The sequence below is a fragment of the Anoplophora glabripennis genome, unplaced genomic scaffold, assembly GCF_000390285.2.
Source record: "Anoplophora glabripennis isolate ALB-LARVAE unplaced genomic scaffold, Agla_2.0 scaffold138, whole genome shotgun sequence".
In the NCBI taxonomy this organism is placed as follows: domain Eukaryota; kingdom Metazoa; phylum Arthropoda; class Insecta; order Coleoptera; family Cerambycidae; genus Anoplophora; species Anoplophora glabripennis.
Window position 1 is genome coordinate 878,161 of NW_019416326.1, and position 15,433 is coordinate 893,593.

Here is a 15,433-nt window from a genome sequence, read left to right on the forward strand (position 1 = left end):
ATTGGGCATAGTCCGTCCCTGGAGTTCTGGGCATAATGAACAACATCTAAAACAAGCTGTATGCGTGTGTTATCGATCACCAAATTTGCATCATGCTGAAGTTAATAATTTAGAGACTGTAAATAAAAATTTTTTGAATTTTCACCTTTGAGGTCCCGTAACTTGTTAACAAAGGCCCGTATAAAAAAAAATGTAAATGAAGAACAGATATTATTTTGACCTCATCTATTTGTACTTAACTTTTTTGTATCAAGTACCGGGACACCTTGTATAAATAAGTATACTTAATAGCAAGTTATAATGTTTTAGACAACAATCTGACGCTTCAGTCTTAAAATGAGTAATTTAAAAATCCACGAATAACAAACACTACTTTCAAATCGGAAATACGTACTGTATTCTTACAGACACTAAATGGAACAAAAAGTAAACAATTTACTTCTAATACTTATGTGAATGCGGTTGCCATCTAGTGAGTTGATAGATCCTGTGAGGATGACGTAAGTACGATAAATAGATTTCTACAAAGAAGATAAATAAGAAGTAAAGTAGACTGTGACCTGGTAAAGTTTTATACGATAAATGTGTCGACATAAAAACAATATTTGTATTAATATCAGACAGAGGAATAATAAGAAATAGATTTAGAAATAATAAGAGCATTTTATTTAATGGGAATTTAACGAAAGAATCCAGCGCCACCTAACGGAAATTTGGAAATTTTTTCAACATTAGTGTTTACAAAAATTGATAGACGGCGCCATGTGTTTATTTTTCATATTTTTTTAATGTCCGTATTAAAGGGAGATAAAAAATAATAGTGTAAATCTTCTGGTGTATGTTTAAAACCTACATACGTATATTTGGTTTCTTCGTTCTCAGGAATGAATGGTTTTGTGGTTTTGTTATATTTTTATTATTTAATGAGAGATTATCTAATTTAACATACATGATAGCATATTGTTGTACTCCACGTTCCGAGCAGATTTCAAAATTTCACTCAACTTTCCAATCGGAATAACGGAGTCATCATAAACCAGTCAGTTTGGCCAATCCAGGCCAAAGTAAAAAACTACCTTCTACGAGAAGCAGAAGGAGCCTGGAGCAGCGTGGGAATTACCGTTTTTTAAAGTTTTCTCCGAAGTTCCTAAGAAGCTCCCAACCGCCTCAAATACTGAAGCCGCAGTACACAATACCACCGGAGGCCGATGCCATTGGCAGAACACCCGCCAACGACACGCTGCAGAAATACAAAGTTCACCTCGGTTCCGATTATTACGGAATTCGAACTGAGAAACCACAAAATAACAATAAAAGTACCATGTCAAGAAAACAAGTCGATCATCAGTTGCAGTTGAAGATATTCCAAAGATGGGTAAAAATCTAGAGAGGCCAATGGGCCAGACCTAAAGCAACTTTCGCTACAGGATCTCTGCAGACCCATCAGGGATTGTGATTGAACGTCAACTTTGATGGCTTTCATTTAAATAAGCAGTAACGAGTTGTGACCAGTACATATTATATACGCTCCAAATTTTATACATTTTGTAGTGTACTAATACTATATATGCTCAAATTTATTTTGAATTGATATAAAAATTTCAATTAATAAACAAATTTACAAAAATTTAATTTGAGTTAACTTTCTCCAGAAAAAAAATTAAAACTACCACACAGGCTTTGCCGACCTCTCAGTGAAAATCCTAAGGGATACACAGCTCCTAAAGCTGCCATATACAAGCCCTCCAAGAAGGCAAAATTCAAATCAAGCTCTAAAGATTTCATACAAACTCAAGCTTTTAAAACTTATATACAAGTTCTTAAAACTTCCATACAGGCGCTCAAAGGAGAACATACACACACAAACTTCAGTGCCCAAGCTTAGCATTCAAAGACAGTGACAAAGAGACACCAGACTACTATACTCGATAGTGCTCCCATAATACAATTGCCTAGTGAAAAAGAATATTAAGTCGAAAATCTCCCACGAACAAGAAACACAAAATAGTAAACTAAAGCATATCATAGTGTCAGGGCGTCTTTAGATACAAAAGAGAGCGTGGACAATTATCCCAAATCCAAACTATCTCGTCATCATTGAAAGAAGAGTAACAGCATCGACGTCATCTACCCCAAGCGTCCGTTGAGGTGGGCGTGAAGGGGAAGACGCCCCAGCAACCTGGAGATTCCCTTGCAGGCAAGCAGACGACTAACCTCTTAGCATCGCAGACAAAAATGAAGCCCCCATGAACCATTACTCAACCCGATTCCAATCCCCTTAACATGCTGAGATAATAAAGAGGAGCAGACCAATCATCTTCCAAAGCGAAACATATGTCTGGCATTTATTAGGTTTATTTTAAATACTTATTAATACAAAGAATTTACTGAAAAATTATTAATGTATTTTCTGCATAAGATAATTATATGATGTAGATAAGTATAAATAGGTTTTTTTATTAGTTATTAGTACCAGTATATGTTATTTTAAAAATTTCAATTTTAATCTCGCTGAGGACATTAGATGGTTCCGGCAGTCACATTTTGAGGTTGACAATAATTTATAGACAAAGACAGTCTTTTTTTCTCTAGTAGTATAGAAATTGTATTTTTTATTCTACCTTCCTATAGGAAATATAAAGCAATTTCATTAAAATACTTCCTCACATTTTTACAATTTTCAAATACTACTTTACTTAAAGTATTATGTTTTTTGTATTTTTATAAGATAGCCTTTGTATCTGGTCTTTGCAAGTTACGTTCATGCCTTAGCTAAGAATCTTTGACCTGCCCTTGTTATTCTCGGGCTAGACTCTATGGCCATCCTCTAAGACATTCCGTAACTACTCATATCCAATACTTCCAAACGTTTAGCCATTTTCACTATCGACATCTTTAGTGGAACACTGCAAAAGCTACGCCGCGATTGCTTTGTAAAGTGTAAAATTTTTGTCAAATGTAGGTGAGATATAGCCTACAAAGTGTGCAATATCTTAACTATCAGTACCTAGCCTGGCACGAAGCATCGTTTTGTACCTGCTGCCAGAGAGCGACCTACACTACTATGTACTACTATGTAGCTACTATAAAAGCATAACTAGCGCTGCATTAACAATATTTCGTGGAAAGCAGCTCTTCTGCCGACTACAGCACCGTCCACCATTGGATTGTACCCTGAATTGAAGTAAATGGCATACTGATGAGAACTAATAAGTTCGAAACTGGTGTATATCTGGTGATTCTACTTACAAATAATCTTAGCTATTTAATGTTGCGGGTATAATTCAATGCTGGACGGGTCTGTAACTCGCAGAGTAGTTGTTTCCCATAATATAATTAGTTAAAACAATGTTATGAAATCAAATCGCAATTATATGTACACCTGACACAAAAAGCGACCGTGAACTCTAACAGGTTTGTGCAAAAGCAACTTACCAGAAATAAAATGAATCGCAGGAGAACAGCTAAAGAAAAGAGCTTGATTCATGTTTTATAAAGTACCAGGAGTAAGCTTTCTTTCACATACATCGAGATCCTAATATAAAATTATGTTCCTAGATTCTCAAATTAAAATAAAACAGAATGAAGCAAAATTTTTCTCAATGGGCAAAATTAGATTTTAATTTTCCTGCCACCAATGTCAAATTTTATTTCGACACCTCCTCGCTTTTCTGCACTCCTGGTGGAACATATAAATGTCAACTATAAGAGCTTTGTGCAAAATTAACTGCCAGTAATAAAATTAAAAGCATTCATGTTTTAGAAATTACCAAGAGTAAAATTTCTCAGATATAAATTAGCTCCTAATACATATTATTATTTATTAAAATTATTCTCAAAATCAATCCCAAAGAGCAAATTTTGATTTAAATTTTTCTGCAAAGAGTGCAAAATTTATTTCAATACCTCCTCGCTATTCTGCATTTCTGGTAGAAAATATTGACTGTCAGTTATAACAGATTTGTATAAAAACAATTGCCAGTAATACAATTAAAAAAAAACGAACAGTTATAGAAAAGAAAAAAACGTGTTGTAGAAACTACCAGGAGCAACATTTCTCAGATATACATCGAGTTCCTAGTATAAAATTATGCTCATTGTTTCCCGAAATAAAGTAAAGCAGATTGAAGCAAAATTAATCTAAAAAAGCAAATTTAGATTTAAATTTTCCTGCTAAGAGTGTAAAATTTCTTTCAATACTTCCTTGTTTTTCTGCACTCCTGATGGAAAATATGGCTGCCAATTATAATAGATTCGTTCAATAGTCCAGGCAAGTTAGACCAAAATCACCCTATATACGGAAATTTTTTTCTGATGAACCGATCGTGTTGCGGTTTTCGGCATTGTCTTCGGAAAAATATCAGGAAAAAAGTCTATATATTACACTTTGGGGCTGGATCGAAACTGCATTGCGGGTGCATAAAGTGCATCAATTTTTCCGAATTTTCTAAAAATGGTAAAAATTGACTAAAAGTTGTAGAAATTTGTGTGCACAGGTTTTCGGGTTCGGAGATTCCGAATCTGACCCTGAAAAATATGCTCAACGGCCCTGGGCCCCCCAGGAGGGCAAGCGGGGGACCTTCTGTAAAACATCGAATAGCTGAATAATTGCCTTCTAAATCCCCACTCGGGGGATTTTGGGGTCGGGGATTTCGATTCTGACATTGAAACGTATGTCCGACGCCCCTGGGCCCCCCAGGGGGGCAAGGGGGGCCTTCAGTAAAACATCGAATAGCTGAGTAATTGCCTTCTAAATTTCTACTCGGGGGTTTTCGGGGTCGGGGATTCCGAATCTGACACTGGAAAATATCCATTAATGTTAGCTTGTCTATCACTGAGAAAAATTGTCGTAGAATTGGAGAAATCCTGGACAATCCGTTCCCAAGAGACACATTTCGTTAAATCAAAGAAATATTCCTTAAAACCGAAGAATATTTCATGGATCATGGATTTTCAAAATGATTTCTTGAGCCCGTGCGACTGCATGTACAAATTGTCTTGGAACCAACTGTTCCAATCCAGAAATAGTCGAAAATGTAATAGATGATAGTGATGGAGACAGTGATGGCAGTACTGATGATGAAAATTGTGATTGATAGTGAAAGTGTTACATAAACATATGATAGTAGTTGTCTCACTAATTGCCTTGCAAATAAAAAGAAAATTGGATCAAAGAATAAAGGGGATTCTTTTCGACTCATTAATTTCCTGTTAGTTTTTCTTACCCTTCTTGTCTAATCTCTGTAAATTTACGTGTGTTACAATGTAAAGATAAGCCTACAAGATCATGGTTGGAAAGCGGGTGGAGCAGTTTTATTGCAAAAATCTGATGTGGCTTTCGATGTTTTCCAGAAAGCCCACTCCACGGGCGTCGGGCATACTTTTCAGTGTCAGAATCGAAATCTCCAACCCCAAAAACCCCCGAGTGGAAATTTAGAAGGCAATTACTCAGCTATTCGATGTTTTACAGAAGCCTCCCCCGTTGCCCCCCTGGGGGGCCCCAGGACCGTCGGGCATATTTTTCAGGGTCAGATTCTGAATCTCCGACCCCGAAAACCAAATTTCTACAACTTTTACTCAATTTTTACCATTTTTAGAAAATTCGGAAAAATAGATGCACTCCAAGATGCACTTTCCGAAGACAATGCCGAAAAGCGCAACTCGATCAGTTCATCAGAAAAAAAATTCTGATTTATTGTCTAACTTGACTTTATTGTCTAAATAAGAACAGAACAGCTAAAGAAAAAAAACTTGATTCATGTTTTAGAATATACCAGGAGTAAAATTTATCTCAGACATAGCAACCTCCTAATAGCAAATTATACTTACAGAATTCTAAATTAAAATAAAGCACAATGAACCGAGATTCATCTCCTGAAATCCATACTTTCTTCCAAATTACGTCGTTGTTACTCTCCTGATAAAAAATTTTGAATTTTAGACGTTTCAAGATAAATAAGATATATGTATTTTAGATAGTAAGGATAAAACAAAAAATAACATTTGTCGATGAAAATCTTTATTTATATAAAATATCAGTGGATAACAGATATTAAAACAGCAAAATAATGATAAAATCATATACAAATTAACTCGAAATATATAAACACGCTTCTCCAATTATTTTTCAATAAAATTTTTACAAAAAAAAATAGAGTAAAAATAAACTATGAAATATGAAGGCACATATAAAAAAATAAATAATTTTAATTAAAATAAGTATTAGTGTAATTAAAAAAAAAATAAAAAAAAACATTTTTATGTCATGGTGTATAGAAATATATTTATACCTCGATAAAATCTGATTTTATAAAATGACTAAAATATAAATTCCTTTCTTATTACTTAAAGCAATATTAATAAAAATATTATATAAATATGAATGAGCAATATATAGTACCCCAGAACAGGTAAAAATATTACCATCTATTTATTGTGTATCTGGCAGCACATTTTTTTAAATATATTGTTTCATTTTAATTGTAATATATCTTGCATATACTACAGCAAAATAGGTGGCAGTATACGAAAGGACTGTTATAGAAGCAATTTTGAATACCTCTTTAAAATATCTTTACTAAATCCTTTTTCTCCATGATTAATACGGGTGAACGCTGGCAATGCCAACCCTCCCATTGTTACTAACGGAACTGTTCGTCCTGTGCAGCATCTCCGAGAAATGTTTCTTCCCGTTCTTCTCCATCCTCAATTTGGGTTCGGCGTAGCTATGCCTGTATCCCGCCGAATTTTTCACCAACTTCTGGTTCTTCACGAACTTCTGGTCGTATTTCATCTCTCCTACTTTATCCAGATCGATGCTAGATTTGGAAAAGTTGTCCAGGAATCTGTCGGACTCGGGCAGCTCTTGGAAGTGCCGATCCCTCATGTCCCTATCCCTATCGTATCTGTCCACGTCGTCGTCGAAGTGGTTCCCCTCCAGGTACGACCGTCTCTTCAGCTCCTTGGCGATCTCGTTCGAGTTTTTCCTGTGCTCTTCTTCTATTAAGGAGAACATGGACCTTCTCTTGGGGTCGAACTTGTCTGTGTGGCGGTATCTGTCCACGTCGCGTTCGTGAGAACGCTGGTCCCTTTCTCTGTACCTGATCTCTTCAGGGATGTGTCTCGGAGCTGGCGTGGGTCTTGGTTCCTCAATCCTTCGATGCTCCTCATAATACCTACAACAAAATCAACCATTGTATTTTTATATTAACGCATACTAAATTGAAACAAAAGTCGTCTCAAAGAATTAAATTTAATAGGAATATATTCCGTTTGGCAAGGATGTAAAACTTCTTCAAATACAACTTTACTTTTCTGTATTACTGATACAAAATATGATTGTGAAGTGTTACAGATTTGTGCACAAGTATTTAATAGAAATAAAATCAAAAATAGAATGTTGTTGCTGTCAAAGAATAAGAATAGAAACACAGAAAAAAATTAAGTCATATTTTAGAAAGAATCAGTAACAAATTTTCTTCCAAATTAAAATTAAACAAAGCAAAGTCAAATGATCCACATCTCAGTGAGCAAAATTTTGTATGACTTCCTTTCATTTGTCTAGCGTGAAAATTGTGAAAAAATGATTACCAGAAACAAAATCAAAAGTAGGAGATTGTATTCCTGTCAAAAAACAAGAGACAACCTAAGAACGCCTAGAAAAAAAAATAGATTCATTTTTAGAAAACACCAGCGAAATTTCATTCAATGAGCTATTAAGGAGGTATATTGGGGTCCGAGGGAAGTGAGGAGCGCAGGGAGGTCATATGCTTTTCTTATGGGACTAAAGCCCGCTGCCAATTTGAAAAAAAATAAATTCTATTGAAATTATTTTAAACATTATCTATATAGCAAAGAAATCTACTCATATGCACATAGCATACATATTGACTAATTAACAACATAAAAACATATTTAAGTAGTTTTAAATTATATTTAATAAACGCATAAAGACTATGTAGATGTGGCAACAGCGCTAATAACTGACTAGCAGTTGTAACACTGCGAACCTACAGACCTCGGACATCGGAGATATTGTGCGTCAAATTCGGGTAAAGTTGTGTACGCGTTCAAAAATGTATTGTGTAAACTATGTAGAATATAATTATTATATATAGCAAATACATATATCGTATTATCCTCGCGAAGATTTGTATCCTTTATTTAAAATCCGTAAATCATGTGAACTGGTAAAACAACGAGAATTATGTTAATTTAGTTCTAAAGAAATGAAATGACATTCGCGCCCATCTCTCGTCTAAGTTAAAGAAAATGTTGGATGCAATTTTGAAGGTTTTGTGATAGAAATTACATTACTACTCACTGTTCGTGTTTTTAATATCTATTTTAGTAAAGTTACAAAATTTTTGCAACTATAACTAATTTTTTAGATATAAAGTTTGCTGAGATATATTTATGTTCCTTTGTTATTCCGTACAAATGCTTTTATCTCAAGTATTACTAATTATATTAATCAAGTAAAGAAAACTTTATGTAACCCTAAATATTGCTGGCTGGGTAATGATTACGATGTTTTTATAAACCATTAAATATATTAAAAGGATTTATCAACTGTAATTTTTAATTCCAATAAATATATCACAGCTTCATAGTCTTTTTTAATTAATCTAGTTTTTTAATTTTTTTTTTCATAAATCAATTTCGTTTTTATAATGTGTTTCAAATGTATTCCCTCCTTGCTGTCAGCTGATTGCGACGTTGCCACATTAATCCTCAGACAGAAACGCAATTATTGGTGTCTGTTTCTAATTAATATAGCTGTAATATGTTCAAAACTTAATTAGTTTTACATCAAAAATAAGATAATACTCTGTACTATCTATGGAAAAGTTTAGTTTCACAATTTCTACATTTTTTTCTCAGTTATGGGCAAAAAAGAGCCGCGCCGTCCATCTTCGCATCTTCGCCATATAAACCTATGTTAAAATGAACAACTTTCAACAACAATATCTCGAAATCTAGATTAAAAAAATATGACGCACAGAGGGAGCACTGGGTAATACGTTATATAAATTTCAAGTACATCTGTGCATTTGAGTAAACCCGATATACCTCCTTAATACAGAATAATATTAATAAATCATAGATTAAAAAAAGTTAAAATAATGATACAAATGCATTGTAAAGATCAAAATTGTATATAACTGGTTTTCTTTTGTTAAAAGCATAGAATTTCTTCTAAATACTATCTTACTTTATGCACTTCTAGTACAAAATATAACTATGAACACCAGATTGGTGCAAAAGCAATTACCAGAAACAAAATTAAAAATAAAGAAGATTTAATATGTATTTTAGAAAGGACAAAAAGTATTTTTTTCAAATAGGTAGATTAAGCTCCGGATACATATTCGCAAATCCTTAGATTAAAACAGGACTGCGTAGAGTGAAACGACGCACATTTACCTTAAACAACACTTTATAGGATTAATTTTCCTTTGTCGAGTGTAGATTTTTTTACCATTTAAACTTTCAATACTCCTGATAGAAAATATGACTGTAAACTATTAAGGATTGTGTTTTTGTGAAAAAAAGGCAATCTAAATAAAAAAACTGATCCATGTTTTAAAAACAGCAAAATCTCTTCCTCCAGATACATAGAGCTCATAATACATAAATATATTCTAAAATCCCTAAATTAAAATAAAAATCATAGAGCAAAATTTAATTAACGCCTAGATTTCCATTGACAAGAGTGCACAATTTCATATACTCTTAGCTCCAAATACATTATATTTATAGGTTCTTAGATTAAAATAGAACAAAGCAAAGCAAAATAATGATTCATCACAAAGACCAAAATCTTATGTGATTAATTCCCCTTTGCTAAGGGTGTATCATTTTTTACATACCATTTAGATTTTCTGCACTCCTGATACAAAATATATGTAACTAATTTGTGTAAAAGCAATTATCAGAAGTAAAATTAAAAAGGGGAAACAAAAACTTCCTATCATGTTTTAGAAAGTACCAGAAGTAAAATTTATTTGTTCAATTCTAATTCCCTGTTAAAATTTCTTTCAAATATCACCTTGCTTTTCTGTACTCCTGATACAAAATGTGGCTGTAAACTGTAACAGGTTATGCAAAGCAACAGAAGGGAGTATATTAATGTTAAAATATTGTATTTGTAGAAAAGCAAGGGAGCACCTAAAGGAAAAAGTGAAATAAAAGAAAGTAAAGCAAAATGATGGAAATTCATCTTCATAGTAAAATTGTACACGACTATCTTTCCTTTGATTAAGTACCACCTCGTTTTTGTGCCTTTCTGATATGAAACATAACTGGAAATTGTAATAGGTTTATACAGGGTGTTAATGAACTTATGTCGAAAATTTAAAGGGTGAAAAAGGAGCAAAAATTGAGTTAACTGATATCACAAGCTTGTGTCGGAAATTTAAGGTCGTGGAGAAAAAAGCTAATTAAAAATGTTTTTAAAACTGTTTTGGAACTGCTGAAGCTGAAATACCTGTACTTTAATCGCGGCGAGTACTTACAAAAAATTCTGTCACACTTTTTACGAGTTTGCAGGTTTCTTATGAAACCGGACTGTATTCGAAAGTCAGTTTGTAATACATTGTTGTAGTGATTGCTGTAATGTTTTTCGAGAGTACATTTAATAGCCGTATTTTTCTTTTGAAAATGGCGATTTAGCAATCGCGAATATTATGATATGCTTATAATTTATGGCGAAGCAAACGAAAATACCCACAGAGCTTGTAAAGTGTACTGTGCAAGAATCCTGAACGACGTGCCCCCGCACCGCGAACATTTGTTGCTGTAACGCAAAGAGTTTTGAACACCGGTGCACCGCGTCGAGGTCCCGACGGTGGCCCAGGGTGACCACTAAGAATCTTAATTGTCGAGGAGATGATTTTAGATCTCGTCGAAGAAGATCTGCATCGTAGCACCAGAAATATCGCACAAAAAGTAAATATTTCGCATCCTGTTGTGTGGCGGACATTACGAGAAGCTCAGTTGTACCCATTTCATATTCAACGTGTTCAATCGCTTACTCCTGAGGATTTTCCACTACATCGAGATTTTTGCGAATGGTTGCTTCAGGAACATGCAAGAAATCCTCAATTTACAGCGCAAATACTTGTTACAGATGAAGCATGTTTGAGTCGAAATGGTGTACGTAAGTCCACAACACTCACCACTAGAAAATCCACACGAAATACAGTGGGTGGCCAAATTATTAGGAACAGTATTCAGTTTTTTCTCTTTTCTAGTTTGATTGAATTTTTTGAACAAACAGTTGGTTCTATGGTGTGCAGCTATATTTTATTCAAAAGAGTATATTATTAAGATCATAAAAACAACGAGTTACGTGGGAGAAACTATTTATTTTTTTCGTAAAAGCTATATGTGCATTAATGGAAATCTGCTAAAATTAATCTTAGTATTTAGTGATGCACCCTTTGCCGCAATTAGAGCTTTTACGTCTCTAGGCATGCTCTATATACAGACTTCTGTTGGAGTTCGAGAGTTCGACTTATGATGCCATTCTCTGATGAGAGTTTCAACCAATTGATGCTTGGTGGTGATCAGCTCATTAGCAATCGCCCATTTGGCGAGTCCCCACATGCTCTCTATAGGGTTCATGCCCGGTCAGGGTAAAATGGTAATGTTTTTTCGGCCACGAATACACTAACACTCCTGGCTTTGCGGCACGGTGCCAAATCGTGCATAAAAATGGACTTTGCATCACCAGGAATCCATTCTTCGATCTGTGACAGTAGCCGGATTTTTTGTACTCGTTTTTACGGATCCTGCCTCATGATCCCCTCCACAATGTATAGGCGTATTATGCCCTTTACTGGAATCACACACCATACCACGACACCAACCGAGTATTTAACCCTCACCACAAGGCAGTCTGGATGGAACTGCTATCTCCAAGACGTCGTCGAAGAAATGAAGTTTTGTCGACCAAAATTTGAAACGCTAATTCGTCGGAAAATATTGAGATTATCACAAAAAAATCTTTATTCTTATCTTATCAGTATTTTAATTAGTTGTTCTCATTCGAATACAGTCATATTCTGGAGTTATTGGGCCCATTGCAGCCGCATCTTCTTCATGACCTCCATCAAAGGTAGTTTTTTGGTCGACAACGACAGATCGGGTTTTCTTCTGCCAATCACCTTCGGACTGTCATTTGGGAAATTACAATTCCTTCATTGTTTATTATAGTAATTCTATACGAAATATCAATAACGTTTTGATAATTTGTGATAGGAAAACTCACGAAAAACGATTCAGAAATATTTTTTAGCATCTTACTGTAACAAAAGTTTTTAACAAATTACCACTATACGAAGAGTTACCCCACTTATCTGATAAATGATGCAGGATATCAGGTTGCCACTCAACAAAAATATTAATAACAGTACTAGTTGCAATATAAAAGAAAAAAGCCTTGTGAAGATCTGTTTGTTTTTTCAAAACAAAAATTTGAACTAGAAACTTCATAAATATGAGTACTGTCCCGAATAATTTGGCCACCCACTGTACGTCACGGTGCCTTTCAGCAACAGTTTTCAGTGATCCTGTGGGCCGATATCGTTAATAAGACCTTTTGAATTGTCTAGACGCTTAGACGGTGCTTCATATTTAGATTTTTTACAAAATCGCTTGCCGGAGTTATTGGAAGACGTGCCTTTAAATGTTCGGCAAGATATGTCGTTACTGCATAACGAAGCCCCCGCTTACGTTTTTCCGAAAGTGCGCGACTTTCTAAACCTAAACATTACTTTTCCCGATCGCTGGATAGGCCGCGGCAGTCTAGTTAGATAGTCCCTCCGGTCCCGGGACCTCACCCCTTTAGACTTCTTTTTGTGGGGATATATGAAAAGTGTTGTGTATTCCACGGAAGTTCATGACATCGACCAACTGCGACATCGTATTGCCGAAGCTTGTAATACTATTCGAGAGAACGTGGCAATGTTGCAACGCGCGCGAGCGAATTGGATACGTCATGCTGAAGCTTGTGTGCAAGCAAATGGTGAGTACATCGAACATCTATGAAAATCAGCAGTTCTCAAAATGGCTCCTTGCAATGTTGAGGTAAGTCAGATTTTAAAATTACATTTTACTCAACACAAATCCGTGTGTTTTACCTCATTTTGACATAACAGACGAAAATGTGGCGAAAATATTTGACATAAGTTCAACACCCAGTATAAAGTAACTAATTGAAGTAAATCAAAATTAAAATATTGTGTTTCTGTGGAAAAGGAAGAGGATGCCTAGAGAAAATATTCACCGTCAAATAATTAATTTTCAGAAATAACTACAAAGGAAAATTTTGGATGTTTCAAAATAAGCGAGATAAACCTGCCTACATTTTAATCAAAAAGACTTACCGATCGTCGAAATTCGATCTCGAATTCTCCTTTGGATAACCCCCATCTTGCCTCTTGGAATAGGACTGGATCTTCTCCTTCAACCGCACTGGGGAAATGGGTGGTTCCGGTCTCCTTCTCTCATTCTCCAACCTCTCCCTCTCCATAAGCAAGAATTTTTCCTTCGCGTCCTTAAATCTGTCTCTCGGCGCCTTAACGTCGTCTTCAGGCGAAGGCGATCGTTGTCGAAACTGGGCGTTCTTTCTATTAATAGTACTTTCTTCATAATACTCCTGCGATCTAACAGATTTGGAGTCTCGTTCCGACCTATCGCGATCTCTATCGCCCCTACTGAATGTTTTCTCGTATTTGTCACCTTGGGAAGACTTAGAAATTGATCTAGGCTTAACTTCCGGTTCAGTGTAGTAGCGAGGGTCATCGGGAATGCATCGGGACTTTGTACTGTTTTCCTTGTAATATTTGCTGTCGTCTTCTCCTGCATATTTTTGCCTAGTTTTTGGGACGGGGTACTCTTTGTGCTGTCTTTGCTTTTCTTCAAAGTAGTCATCTTCGTAGTCGAAACGATGCGATCTTTCTCTGTCGAATTCAGTAGACTTACTTCGATATCTGAAAATATGTAGAAAATATTCAGTGTTATGTAAAAAATTATGAACTGCCAATAAACTTGATCATTTCAAGATAATCTATATACAAGATGCAACAAAAATTATCCAACAAAAATTTTTCGATTATTTTCCTTAATTCCCTTAACGTGTTCCGTTCGAGTTATTTGATTTTTATATCAAATAATACGGTATATGAAAAAAATTGTTGTATTTTTACATCATACAGGGTGTCACCTTAAATGTCAGTCAGTTACTTGCTTGTTAGGGGCTATTTATAGTGCGTTTTCCCCAAAATAATAAAAATTATATATATTGTTTTCATCAAATAAACAATGTGTTTATGTGTCTTCCTTGCTAAATTTCTAAACAATGCATACTGTAGCTCCTGCTTGCGGTTTTTGCGCGCGAGAATGTTTGAGGTTACATTAACCTGTCCAGCGGCGGGGTATGAAAATCGCAAAAAAACGTTTAAAAAATGCACTTTTCATGAAAGAATTCGTGAAAACAAATTTACGATTTGTATTCCAAAAGGTAAAAGGTTCAAAAGGCCTCCGTATAAATATGATTCCCATCCAAAATTACACACTGAATATTTTTTAATTTTCTATTCAACGGAACACATTCCTATTAAAAATGACAAGAATATTTTTTTATTCCAAATAGGATAAGTAATCAAAAATATTTACCTGAATTTTTTAGTTAGGTATGTAGAATTAAATTTATTACAAAAAAATTGTATACAGGGTGTTCGCAAAATGCGTTAGGAAATTTTAAAGAAAGATTCCGCACGGAAAATGATGTTAGTATGTCATTAGACAAAATGTCGAAATTTCCATGGTTAAAATGATACCTATAGAGTTTCAAAGTTATATTTTTAATTATATTTTTTGGTCATATTAAATTTATTCTTCAACCAATCGAATTGATATTCGACACACGAACTAATCTCGATTGACCACAAAATTTTAAGATAAAATTGCTTCTCTTTACTGGAAACCTAAATAATATTTCCATCATAACTTTTTTATTTCGATAGATATAGCAAAATCCAAAGCTTCATTTTGAAGGCAATAAAAAACAAAAAATAAGGTACTCTATACATTTTCTAACTCTTTTTAAACAATAATAACTAAAGCGAAAAATAATGCCAATTTCATTTTTAATATCCTCGCAACAATTTATTATTCTTTGACGCAAATCATTGACATCATTTACCGAACACCAGAGCCCTTAAGTGGCCCCAGAAAAAGAAGTCCATTGGATTAAAATCAGGCGCACGAGATGCCCAAACTATAGATCCATTTCGCTCAATCCACTGGTTAGGAAATGTGTCATTTTCAGTCTGTTCCTTCAAAAGAAACAGGATAATTCATTTCAAGAAAATTTAAATAAACCTCTGCATTTAAATATGCATCAAAGAAATGGGGTCCTATAAGG

General features: G+C 34.6%; 1 protein-coding gene across 2 annotated transcripts in view; it reads right to left on the reverse strand.

Moving 5' to 3' along the window:
* Positions 1-6,323: 6,323 nt before the first annotated feature.
* Positions 6,324-15,433, reverse strand: part of LOC108903173 (trichohyalin-like) — a 175,907-nt gene continuing 166,797 nt past the window's right edge. For both annotated transcript variants that reach the window (XM_018705262.1, XM_018705263.1), the window contains exons 5-6: positions 13,392-13,997; positions 6,324-7,175 (exon numbers count right to left, since the gene is read on the reverse strand). In XM_018705262.1, coding sequence (XP_018560778.1) covers positions 6,599-7,175; positions 13,392-13,997 — 1,183 coding nt within the window. In that variant the 3' untranslated portion in view covers positions 6,324-6,598. The remainder of the gene's footprint in view (positions 7,176-13,391; positions 13,998-15,433) is intronic.